This window comes from Talpa occidentalis, unplaced genomic scaffold, assembly GCF_014898055.3.
Source record: "Talpa occidentalis isolate TD23 unplaced genomic scaffold, MPIMG_talOcc4v2.1 talOcc4.11, whole genome shotgun sequence".
Taxonomy (NCBI): Eukaryota; Metazoa; Chordata; class Mammalia; order Eulipotyphla; family Talpidae; genus Talpa; species Talpa occidentalis.
Window position 1 is genome coordinate 32,697,255 of NW_023601104.1, and position 13,109 is coordinate 32,710,363.

The 13,109-nt window shown below is 40.1% G+C and overlaps 1 protein-coding gene across 5 annotated transcripts in view; it reads left to right on the forward strand.

Annotated features, from left to right (window-relative positions):
* The window catches only part of MAP2K5 (mitogen-activated protein kinase kinase 5), a 243,722-nt gene that overhangs the window by 201,648 nt on the left and 28,965 nt on the right, over positions 1-13,109 (forward strand). For 4 of the 5 annotated variants that reach the window (XM_037502787.1, XM_037502788.1, XM_037502789.1 and 1 more), the window contains 2 exons: positions 2,317-2,378; positions 5,234-5,279. In XM_037502787.1, the coding sequence (XP_037358684.1) occupies positions 2,317-2,378; positions 5,234-5,279 (108 nt within the window). Of the gene's footprint in view, positions 1-2,316; positions 2,379-5,233; positions 5,280-13,109 lie in introns of those variants that run through there. The other variant, XM_054688308.1, reaches the window with a different exon arrangement.

A 13,109-nucleotide genomic window follows, 5' to 3' on the forward strand; every position in this document is an offset into this window, starting at 1 on the left:
CTATAATTCATTAATTTACTCTTGGTATCATCCTTTGAAATGAGCCCCACATTAGCATCATGCTGTATACCAGATCTTTGTAGAATACTAGTCTGGAATGTTAACCATCTTGGTAAATATTCAGCCACATTAAGACAGTAGGCTTTTCTTTCCCTCAGCATTGCACTTTAAAACCTCTAGTTCTCAGACACTTCCAGTGCTACAGCCTCCAAAGTATTTCAGTAAGAAATGACCTAGAGAACTGACTACCTGCTCAGAGTCCATAATTTTTGTACCTCAGACTTTGAACTATCTCTTTACTCATAGTTTTTGAGATAGTGAAATGTCATTTCTTAAACTGGGCCTTGTAGAATCTGCAGACTTGGTGATGTATGTAGCTTTCCCAAAACCGGCTGGGCTAAATTGATATTATGTTTTATTTTGGCTCTTCAAACCGATGGGACTTCTGTGACCATTTTATAGTACCTTTATCGAGAACTTGTCATGTTATTGTGTGCCTTGTTTCTTTTGAGTGGGCTATTTCATCAGCCCCCGTTTTTCATGTCCTCTCTCTGTAATGCCTGCATGTAATCCTTTGAACTTGGCAAGATTTTATTTCCCTCCCATTTTCCTTTGTTTTCCTTTCCTCTTGGAAGCCCCTCTCTACCAATGAGAATTTTAAGCTTAAAATTAGTAACCTTCCCTTCCTCTGGCTGAGTGGAGTAAATGCGAAGAGGATAGATATGCAAAAACTAAGAAACATTTTGTTCACAGTCCTTTTCTTTTAACCACTTCGTGGGGTTTTTTGGGCACTCTGACCCCCTCGGTTCCTTTTGATCGAATTGTATATTCCAGCAGTTTCCAATTGTTTGAATTGGAAACAAAGCCTTAATAAGAGTTCTAGTTAATTTTCTGTCTTGTAATTACCGATCTCATTTTTCTGATAATTGGCCACAGCAATTATATGTATATTTACTAATCACATAGGAGGCTGTGCAATTGTATCTATCTGCCACCATTGATAATGACACGCATATTGCAGAGGTGCTTTTATCATCTTCTTTTTTCCACTACATCAAAGCTATTTCCTCTCGTTCTCAATAATGAATACATGCATGCATTTGACACAGTTGTGTGCTAGAGAAATTGTTTGGCTCCCACCAAATGCTGCATGCTCTGAGTTTCTTGCCTGCAGCGCTGGAAGGTTGTATGTAATGATATATTGCTCATCCAAATGGCCAAAGCACTCCAAAGCACAGTGAGATTAAAATAAGTCATTCCTTTGTTAATTTAAATAGGTGCATGTATCATACTTTGCAGGGCACTTTGTGTAGGGATGTCAGGGAGGAAAAAAGCCGCCGAAAGGTATTTTTAATAGCAAATGAGAATAGATGAGAATGGAGTCATTTGCAGCTGCCTACTTTATGTGGCTCTCTTGTTCCAACTGTAGGTCTAATGAGATGACTGTTAAAGTACTCTGCAGTGTAATTTCATTACATCCTGAGCCGTTACACTATAAACACAGTGGCGCTCTCTGTCATTCTTGGAAAAACTCCTAAATTCTTAAAGCCTTCCTTTGCAAATGGTAATGGGGTTTGCTCCCTGTGTTACCCAGTGGTTGTGGTTTGTTGCTGTGTTGCTTCCTGTTTTTTTCAGAGTGAATCCACCGCTCCCCCAGTTGTGCTTGGTGATCAAGGTGGGAGTTTTTTTAGTGTGCCCTTAATCACTGGCTTTCTCATATGATGAGTTTGCCTGGACTGGTAAATAGGCTGAAATTTCTTTTCAGGTAACAGCTTCCCTTATAAAAGACTTTCTGTTAAAGTGGAGGGAAAAAAATCTGACCCAAATAATTCTGTCAGGGACAAGCAGTTAAGAGCAGTTGAATATACAAATAAATGTAAATAAAAAGGAAAGTGTAAATAAATAGCAAATCCAGGAAAAGAAACAAAGGTCAACACAAGAATAATTTCACAGCTCTTTGTTAATTACAAGACCATTTGTGTGTTACTTAAATAATCATTAATTTCTCATTTACACTTTCGTACCTTCTTTCCTACCCTGTGGCTATCATTGTCCTTTTTTCACCTCCCCTCCCTCTTTGCTCTCATGTTTCTCGCCATAGTGAAATGTGTGTGGCTTTAAATTTGGCATTTGTACATAAACATATTGAAGAGGGTGTAGACAGTCTTTTTAATTGGATGAGGCCTTATTTTCCTTTCTACTTGATAGTGAATTGTTCTCTATTCATCTTTACTCTCTTCATTGGGGGGCGGGGGGGTATAAAGAAAGAAAAGGAATTGTTGTGACTTTTGGTGACTTGTTTTTCCTCCATCCCAGGATTCGCCTGTCCTTCCGGTTGGAGAGTTCTCCGAGCCATTTGTACATTTCATCACTCAGTGGTGAGCCTGTTTGCAAACATGCCATGCCCTCAATGTAAATGATACATGCCATTAACTCGGCGGCTCCGTGAGACCTTATGGCTCTCCCTGCTTCCTTTTGGAGACGGGAGGGACTTCGGGGCCTTGGGCAGATGGGGCAGCAAAGCTGAAGAAATTGTTTAAATTATGTAAACGTTATTTACACAAAGGATCGTAAATGTAATGTACTTCAGAGGCTGTTTCCTGTTCTAATAAACTGCTACAAGTCAGGCTACTTCTTTGAGTACAGACACTATTGCTATCCAATTTTTTTTAAAGAAATACACAATTTTATAGCCCTATTGAACAGGCATATGACGTTTATTTTTATTAATGTAACCTCAAGTTACCCATAAAACTGTCTGTCACTTAGTGGAAGCAGCATAGTTTATTAATTCATCGGATTTTCAGTAAATAACTTTTATCTTATATATTAAAAGTAACACTTGTGTCCCATATCAGTGAATTTTGATGTTTGAAAGATTATGAAAACATAGTTCCATTAGGCACACTTTAACCATTCAAGAATTGAGAGTAAAACCACAGGATTTAGATGAAAGGGGTGCTGAGCAGCTCGGAGCAGCCCCTTGTCATTTTACACCTGAGGAAACAGGCATTTTTCTGCCAAGGATTCTTTTCCAGCCTTCTGCCTTTTTCCTCCTCATTGAAGAATTTTCCTTTATTACCCCTTTCACATCATCCACCTCTCCCCCTATGCAGCGGGACTTGTGTGGCCTTGAAGGCCCAGTTGCTCCACTGCCCATCTTGTGCCCTGTCAGAGAGAGAGAGAGAGAAAGAGAGAATGAATATGAAGAGGAACGACCACCCCAAAGCAGAACTAATTAGAAACTGTTGTGGACATTCTGGAACTCCTTTCTAACTACCTTTTTCTTTCCCTCCTTCACTACATACCTCATTTCAAGTTCCTGTGGTACCACAATTGGTGCAATCAGGAGACCTTTTGAAATTGTTCCCCACCTCTTCCCCCATGATCCTTGTGCTGATTACACTAAAGTGAAACAAGAAATATTCCTTAATATAAATGTCAAGTTTTATCACCTTTTTGACTAAGTGTAATATGTTACCTCTTAATAAAAATGTCTCATACAGTTTATATTCCATAGGAAAATTTGTGAGGAAGAGATCCCCGACTTTTAAAATTTTATTAACATTTTCATTTATTTAAAATACTTACATTCTGTAGATCTCAAATGCTGTTTTCACTTGGCAAACATTTTCTTTCCGAGCATGCCATGTTAGGGGAAAAAAGCACCCATATTGGTTAAACACTGGATCCTGAGCTCATTAATATTGTTAGAGCCATTATCCAGAAATATGTATTAATCTCTCTTAATTTCGTTAACATGGAATTCCTAGAAGCACATCGTGGGAATACCCTGTTTTGAAAAGCAGACATTGAAAAGCAAACCGTGCGACTCTTGTGCTGCCCAGAGTGCCTGCTTTGGCCATCGCCCACCCCAGAGATGTGGGGTCTGTGATGAGACCCCGCACTTATCCTGCAGTGTGGTCTGAGGCCAGCCTGGGGGTGGGGCCAGTTCTGGGCAGACAGGGAGAGTAGCAGATAATGCTGTCTTCCTCCTGTCCAAAAATTAATCAGCTGTTATGTAAAAGTTTTACGGAGACAGAGGGAGAGATAACCTGTGTTGAAATTTCCACAGATGTCAAGCAGAAACAGAAATGATAGTGGGTAATAGCCTTGTTTTCCCAAGAGATACAGCTACTTTGGAATGTCAGATTAGGACTGTTACCAACTCCACTGGCGAGACAGCTTGAATTACTTGCTAATGGATGCAGTATTTGAGAGGTGCATATGGTTATTTATAGGGAAGGCAAATGTCCTCGATGTCATTAATGGTTCATAACTATGGTTCTTGTTTACCAAATGATTGTTAAATCTCTCCACTTAAAAAAAATACCGTTCAGCAAATGCAGAGATTATGTGAAGTGTAATCTTCTTGTTAGAGTTTGCCTTATATAAAGAACAAACATCTGTGTGGTTTTCCAAGTAAGAGAAGCAGCCATCTCTTTTCATGACTTCATCCCACAGATGCTGTGAGATTAGTATAAATATAGCTCTCAGGTAGTCTGCCCCAGTCACCTCCACGCCCACATGTAGGTGCTTTAACTCACAGCTAAGTATATATGCTGCAGCCACTAATTACACCAAGTGCAAGTAAGAGAAGGAATATTTTGCATGAGGAATGTGACTCTTTAAGCAGATTAAACAAACTTAACTTCCTCACAGCTGGAATTATCAACTTGCATTATAACCAAAAGTTACAAAAGTCAGAATAAAGTAATAACCCTGTTTGTTCGTTTTTTTGTGGCATTATCTAGATTCCTGACCTCTTTTACATATTCCTCGTCATTTGGAGTTCTAATGAAGGAATGAAATATTTTCTCTTTTGATTTGAGAGGCATGTTTCTTAATGTCTTCATATCCCAATTACCAAAACAAAGTGTATTGTTCCCTAACTTTGAGTTTGAAATGAATTGATAACTGAATCAAGAAGACAATATTAATGCTTTTTTTACATTCATTGCAAAGGTAGAATTAGAGTAAATTTAGATTCATTCTTTATCTGTATTGCAAGAGTAACTAAAAAAATTATCTTTGTTTCTGATTCATGATATCCCCCAAAATCTGATTAATTAAAGATCACAATAACTGAAAGAGAACATATGCTAATATTTTGGCCAAGAATTGAACATGCTGAATTTTGACAACATTCAGATTCAAGGAGAAATAGTTAATGGTAGAAAATTGTAGCACAAATTTACAAGTGATGTAGATGAGTGTTTTTTTCCTTCTGTAGCATGCGAAAACAGCCAAAAGAAAGACCTGCACCTGAAGAATTGATGGTAAGTAAATGTTTTTGACTTACATTAGAATTCCCCAGTTATATATCTGTGTTTAACATTCTGTTAAAAGAAACAGAATAGAATTAGAAACATCCAGAGACTCTGGAGAGACATTATTTATTCCACGTGGGTGTTTTAGAAACTCTTACCTCACAGTAGTTTTCACTTTCTAAAAACCAACCACCACTTTGAAACTAAATGCAGACTCTCTCCCTATGCCTCACTGAAGGGTCACAACTTAATCTAGGTTATTCCTTGTCCTCGTTTGCTACTGCAGCCTCTCAGCATTCAGAGGGTTGGTAACACAGAAGACAGGCAGCATATTAAGTCTTTAGTGGAATCCTACAGGAAATTCTGAGTGTGGCACAAAGTTCTCTTGGATTCACGTAGAACGAAATTAGATTGGCTGCAAAAGATCAAGTTAATGTGAATCTTTGGTCTCTCCCCAGAAAGAGACACCTACAAGGCTGCTGGTGCTGTTTTCTCAGCTCCAAGGCCGCTTTCTTTGATTGCAAATGAGTTTTTAGTCAAGCAGAGAGAGGAACAGAGATGCTCCCTAACAATTCCCAAATGGTCATTTATTTAGTGCAGATTGTTGATTTGACAATACACAAGCTGTTAGAATAACGTTAGGATGGAGCATTAGTAAATAATAATTATAGTCTACTCTTTCTAGTGTTTTGCATACCATTCCTTGACTTTAGATGATTGCAGTCAGAGCAAATTTCAACCCGTTTTCTTTCACCACTTTAAACAATGTGTATTTTACAGAATCTGCTTTAGAGGTTTATAGCCTTTGTGTCCCATCCTGATAAATACTCTTAAGTGCCCAAACATCTGCATAATACAGATTTCATCCCCAAATATAACAGTGCATTTCCCTTTTGTATCATGAGTGCTTTCTAGAAAGGTAGTTTCCTCCATCATATTCCTACCTATGGAGCAAAATCTCTGTTGCCAGGGTAGTTTCAAGTTAAAGTTCACCCTTAACACCTCTGCAGTTTATAACTGTGCAAGTTTCATGTCTAGAATAAATTGGTCTTTTTTTGAGGGGACAGGTCTCTGTTGGTTGGAAAATTCTTGCAGTTAGTCACATTTGAGAAAACTTGGAACAGGTTCCAGAGATGGAGACCCATATATCTTGTACATAATTATGCCATGGCTAGATGGCTCTGCTATTAAAACAAAGGAATAGGATTTCTTAAAATAGATGTGTTTATAAATGCATGTTTCAATGCAGCAATGATTTGGCTACTTACAAATAAAATAACTGCAGATCATACATGCATTCATAAGTACATACAGATGTATGTGTTGGTAAGAAACATCATTCTAGGGTGTTTATCTGGGGTGGCAAGTCATAAAGACCAGTCTAACGGGTGAGTACTTTCAGTGCCTTGCAAGCAAGAATACCAGGGGCTGTGCGTGCAGAGACAAGGGATGCATATTTTGTTATCTCTTTTACATCTGTATGCCCTGGTGTATGCTGTCCCAGGTTTTTAATTAATAAATATCAATAAATCAATAAGATACAATGAAATAAATATTTAGCCGCAGGAAGTATCATTCTATACTTAATTTAACATTATTTCTAATACCACTCAGTTTGATTTAAATGAATTTATTCCTTTGGTGAGGGCCCTGGGCTTAGTAAAGGCTTGGTGAGGGGGCGGGAAACAGTGGACTGTGTGTGAACCTCCATTGGTCAATGGGATTGAGCTCTGGCTGCCACTGGCCAAAATATCAGGAATGAAAGTAGTTTGTCCCTGACTTAGAAACCTGAGTCACATCGTGGGGACCCAATCTTAAGGAACCAGTCTCTTTATTCCTTCCAGCATATTAAAGGCTTTATTTTTTCCTTTTCCCTCTCTGCATTCAACCTATTTGATGGTTTGCCCATCTAGAAGCTGAGAGCATGCTCTGGATTGCATGAGCTGTGGGATCCATTTGTCACTGTGGTTGGGGGCCTCCTTTCATAAAAAGAGCAGCTTATCTCCCATGCACACTACATCTAGCCAGGGTACCTGTGTGGCCTGGGCCATATCAACTATGAAACCTGCAAGGTTGTCAAGGTGCTTCTTATGGGCCTGCAAATCAAAGCAAGAACATCTGAGATGGTGTTGGGTAGAAATACTGAAAGTTACACCATCAGGGAATGCTTAGATAAACTCCAGGTGTGGTCCTGACCACAGGGGAACACAGAAAGCCCCAGCCTGAGTAAATTAAAGCACATGGAGTGATGGGCCAGATCACCTTGCAGCAGGCCTGGGCCAAGCACACACCAGACACTCATACAGGTTTTGTCTTGTTTGGTGGATCCCCTTATATATCTGAATACCCATATCTTAAGATCATCATCTTTGCAGTTTTTGACCATGTCAGTCTTAAAGTAAATGTAAAACTCTAGACTCTTCAAACCATTGCAATCCCAATGTCAGAACTTATTTAGTTGTTTGACTATTGATTCTCTCTGCTTTGCATGGTTGTTCCTGGGATGGTTATCAGTTTTTATGTCCCAAGTGAAAGTATTTTAAATTTGGACCAAGAGAGTCTCCCAATGGTCACATCTTGGGGAGGCCACAGTTCACAAGAGCTGGTACAGTTGTCTGGCATGTAGCTGTTAGACAACATAAGGAATTCACTCGAAATATCCCATCATCATCTTGGGAAGTCTCAGAACAAGGTAAACAACTGAATTCCTCAACTTTGCTCAACTCAGTAGAAGATTAAAGAAAAATATGCCACATGTATATGGTCTTACATGAGGATGTGGCAAGTATTCCTATAATTAGAATAAAATAACTACTATAAAAGAATGTGGGGTTCCATTTGGAGAAATAGGGAAAAACTAAGTGGAGAAGGTAACATTTGAGAAAGGGCCTTTGGAGAATGGATTACATTTTAATAGTTTTCAAGGGATGATTCCAGACAAGAGAAGCAGGGTAGGCAAAGCATGAATGTAGGGAGACCCCAGACATTTTCAAAGCAGTGTGAAACCTCTAGTGCCTGCTGGAACAGAAGTTTCTTTGACATTGGCCTTGTGGACTCACTAAATAACATAATTCACCACCAACTGGGCAACCTGTTCAGAAATCCCACTTCTATAGAAGGAAACCTAGTGTCCATGTCTGAAAACTGACTTGTCACAGGAGCAGCACACCCACCCACACCTAACTTTTCTTGACTGACTCTTTTGAGTGGACTCCCATTCAAGTGTAGGGAAGTTCTAAATGCTTGGGGAAGTCTGACCTTCCTTCCATTCTTTAAGAGCTGTTGCAGCTTTACAACCATCAATGGAAAACCAGCCATTCAGGTTGCCAAGAACATTCAGCGTGCTGACACCATCAGATAGGAACCCCGCACATCATCTTCCTGCTCCTGTGATAGTGAGTTCATTGCCAGGCCCCCTTCTAAATCACCTTGATATAAATCACAGGAAACACCCATGTCAGGGCTGCCCCAGCTCTGTTATGTAGGACAAGCAAACTTAGGAAAAGGTGTCCAGGCTATAGAAACTCTGGAGGTGACAGGATGTTCAGCAGTCTTTAGGCAACCAAGAAGAGGTCACAGCTTATGTGGGGAGAAGCCAGCTTCTGCCAGTAGGAAAGGATTTGTTGGGACTGCAGCAAGAGGGGAGAGGATGATAATACAAAGATGATGGAAAGTTCTCCCAAAATGTCAACCAGATTGAGAGAAACAGCAAAGTAAAAGCAGACCCTTAACTCGGGGACAGAAAGACACCCTGCAGTGGGAACATTGAGAGAGAGAGATTGCAGGCTAGTTTTGCTATTCAAAGTATATTACAATATTTTTAAATAAAGGGAGAGAGAAGCATTATTGTAAAGACCATTTGCTCTTGTAAACCACAGAGAATTTTTTCTGCAAAGTTACTGTCCTTTGGGGTTCTTTTGTAGCTAAGGTCAGGCTGCAATTAGCAGGGAGAGCCTCCACACTTCCTTCCCTTGTCAGCCACTCCCCACTTCAGTGTCTCCATCTACAAAACTAAAGGGGTGGATTAGATCAGCTGTCCTTGACCTAGGGTCTGTGACTTCAGTAAGTCTGTTAGAGCCCCTGAAATTACATCCAAACTTGTGTATGGATTTGAGGATTTGCATTTTTTTTTTTCCTGAAAAGAGGAATTCATGGCTGTCATTCGTTTTTCAAAGGGGACCATGACCCTAAATGATTGTAAAGCTCCCTGGCTACCTTCCCATTCTGTTAGTTAGAGCTCTGTGGCCAGGAGCGGCTGAACAGCTCAGGGGGGCGGCATTCTCTTGGAGGGGGCGAGCTTGGCGTGGGGGAGGGAATGGAAGGGCCCTCCCTGTGGGACTCAGCGGGGCTTCCCACCAGCTGTCAGGCAGCCCTTTAACCTCCCAGCCTATCCTGAATGTGGGCCTTGACTCCAGCAGAGAGAGTGGGCCGTGGGCACCTCTGCAGTTACAATTTGGGTTCAGAGTGCTGTAGATCCTTCTATGCATTTAGAGTATTTCCAGAAGCTTTCCATGTCTAAGCTCTATTTAATGGAATCTATGCATAGTAAGTAATCAGGTCAGAAGAAGCAGCATCCCGGTTTGAGATCAATCGCTGGCTAATACTTTATCTAGGCCACTTTATTATCTCATGCTGATCCGATTCCCATTCTCCTCCTCCTTTGTAGCATGCACTTCAGCTGTGGTAAAAAAAAAAAAAAAAAAAGTACGTATCACATACATATTAAAAACATATACCCATTCTATCTGTATGTAAATTCGTGAGGCACAGCTGGATATTGCAGAGGAGTTTGATTTACTAATAGTTATTATCTGTTCTAGCTGTTCAGTGGCAGGGAGAATTTCACAGAAACAAGCTGGCGCAGAAATTGTCTTTATGCTATTACTATACTGCTTTAGTAATTGTTTAAAAACATGGGTTTTCCCCTTAGTTTCTAATAATGCCTGTTATTTTGTGCATTTCCTTGTACATTCCAGAGCAGGGCGTCCTCGTTTAGCATTTCCTTAGGTTTGGTTTTCGATTCAGGCTCCCAAGAAGAAACACATAGTGCAGTTTGCAATTGAAATTTGACATTTTGCTTAGAAAGCAAATAAATACTGGGACTAAAAATACAAGAAGCAGGTGTGGGTCTTGGGGGAGGGATGTCAGTTATAATCAAAATAGTGCTTTTAGATTTTTTTTCCTTTCAATCCCAGCAGCTGCAAACTTGAAGGCGTCTTATTTCTCAGAGAAGACTTTATGTATAGGAGGTGGTATTGTTTGGGGGCTAATAAGCACCAAACTGCTCCAGAAAAATCTGTTTAAACATTTAATTACTTGCAAAAAGATGTTAACTTGTTTAACTCCTCTAAATTAAATTGTCACTGGTAGCTTTTCTGCTTATCCAGACCTGATTGTAATTACATTCAGATAGTTTGGCCGGTGTTTCTCTCGGTTAATCAAGGTATGTGATAAATCAGGGATCTGCATGGTCCCTTCTAAATGTCAGAAAAAAAGCCATTTAAATTTTTGGCTCTCCAGCATTCAAATTCCAGTGTGATCCTTGGGTTTACACCAAATGTCCTTTATTAGACCCAAACCTTTAGCCACTGTCAAAGACAAAATGCACTGGACAATTACAGAGATGATTCTATTCAGGCTACTGCTGTAGCGAAATGTTTATTAATGAAAAATATCTCAAAAGTGGGGGGGGGGCGGCGGGCAAGAGTATGAAGGCAGGCAAACAAGGGAGTCTTCAGCATCTTGTGAAGTCATAAAGATGGAAAAGGGTCTTATCTCTGAGAGCCCTCTGGTCCTTTGTGGCTAACAAAAGAGCAAGGCTTCTTACCTGTTTGTTTTTTTCTGGGAACACAGGACTCAGATGAAGTTCGACATTAGCACTACATTCTACTAAATGTACCAAAGATGGGTTCCAGTTTGTTTTGCTTCAGGACTTATATGTGTCCTAAGCACAAATATGAGAAGCGTCTTTCTGCCTCCTCGAGCGGTGCTTATGGATCACTGTGCTTGCAGCCTGGGCTTTTTAAGATACTAATGATGGTTTAATAAGTCATTCTGAGTGTGCGTGTTCCTTTCTACATTTAGCTATTGCTTCTGTCCTATAGAGCATATTTTAAAATACTCCTTTAGGCCAGACTCATCGTGGGTCTGGCCACCAATTCGTGTAGACATCTTTTTTACTTTGGGGTATTCTTTTGGAGATGTAAATCAGCTTGTTAGGTAAGCAACACAGAATTTGCAGGGAGAAGCCCTGGTCCGGATTGTAACTTCAACTAGTTATTTCCTTCCAGCACAAAAGGCATCACAGAGGCCTGGGGGCTCCACACACGGTCCACTTGACAACCATGTAATGATTTTTTTTTCAAGTTCTGAAGGCCATTAAAATCATCTGTTTGTGTCTGCTTATAAGTAGGAATCCACTAGTAAGAAGTTGATTTTAGCTTTTTAATTGCACATAATTACAACGGCAGAATCTCTGTCTGGATGCTTGAGATCGCACTAAATCAGACAGCTTTAATTTGAATTTTTGATGACACGTTAGCACTTCAGCAAGAACAGAGAGATTATAACCCCAGAAAACAAGCTTTGTTTTTCCATAGACGTGACTGCTTAATCTTTTCACGAGACTTTAGCAGATAAAATATATGTGTGTGTATTTATATATATGAACATAGCAAGAGAGATACAGATAGATAAAATCTGTCATTCCTTGATCATGGTAATCTGACAGTTTTAATTTCCCAGTTAAGGATAACTTTTTTCCTCCATCAGTCAAGTCAATTCTCTTAATATGGTGATGATTTGCCTGTTTAAGATCGCGGTTTTTTGAACTCCTGCCTGCAATGCTTTTTCTTGTTTTGCTGGACTGTCACCTTCCCAGCATTGCATTTCAAGCCACAACGAGGCTATGTAGCCCCAACCTCCGGAATAGTTTGGTATCTTGGATGCAGTGAAATGGCAGGTCATTGGGTCCCTCTTTGGTGTTTCACCACATTCACAAGGGGCTGACTTGGGTCTGGGGAATGCATTACTTCCTCACATGCTGAAGCTCAACTCAGTACTGTTATTTAGTGGTGGCCTCAGCCAAGAATGCCCTCCTCCCCTGTTCTTGAAGGTCTAAAGGTCTCCATCCTCCTCCCTGCAGCTCTCCTCTGCTCCCACCCTTCACAGAGCTTGCTCCCTTCTCTGAAGCCTCCAGAATTCATTGTTTCTAACTTGGAACATCACTTAATTACATAAATTATATATTCATTTTATATTCACAAGTTGTTCCATGTAGTAGTGGTTCATAACTCATCGATTCATCAGAATCATCTCAGTGGTTTTAAAAAAGGAAGAAAAAAATGGTTCATTCCCAGCCCAAATCAAAGACTCCCTGGCATTTGGGCAAGGGAGCAGGCATTATTTTATTTATTAAAAGCCCTCTGAGTGATTATAAGGAGCAGCCAGAGGTGAATCTCACTGGTGTAAGGCCTTTTTTCTCCAACTAGATTCTAAGTTCCTTGAAGGAAGATGATAATCTTATAATTCAGTGCCTGGCTTGGTCCTTTCCTGCTGTCATTTGGTGGCACCTAATTAAGAGAAATCGCTGTCAATTATTCTTTGCAGGCAGCACTCTCTATCCAATTTACTAATCCAATTCAGTAAAATACTGTACTATTCATTGAACGGGCAGAAACAAACAAGACATATCCCTTGTTCTCCAGGAACTCAGAGTAGGGTTAAGGAAAATGGCCCAAGAACAAGCAAGCCCTGGACATGGTGGCATATAGCGTGAGTTAGGATAACCACACTAGCTTGCATGGTCAAAGGTTTTTATTTGACTTCCTGCTCTGAGAT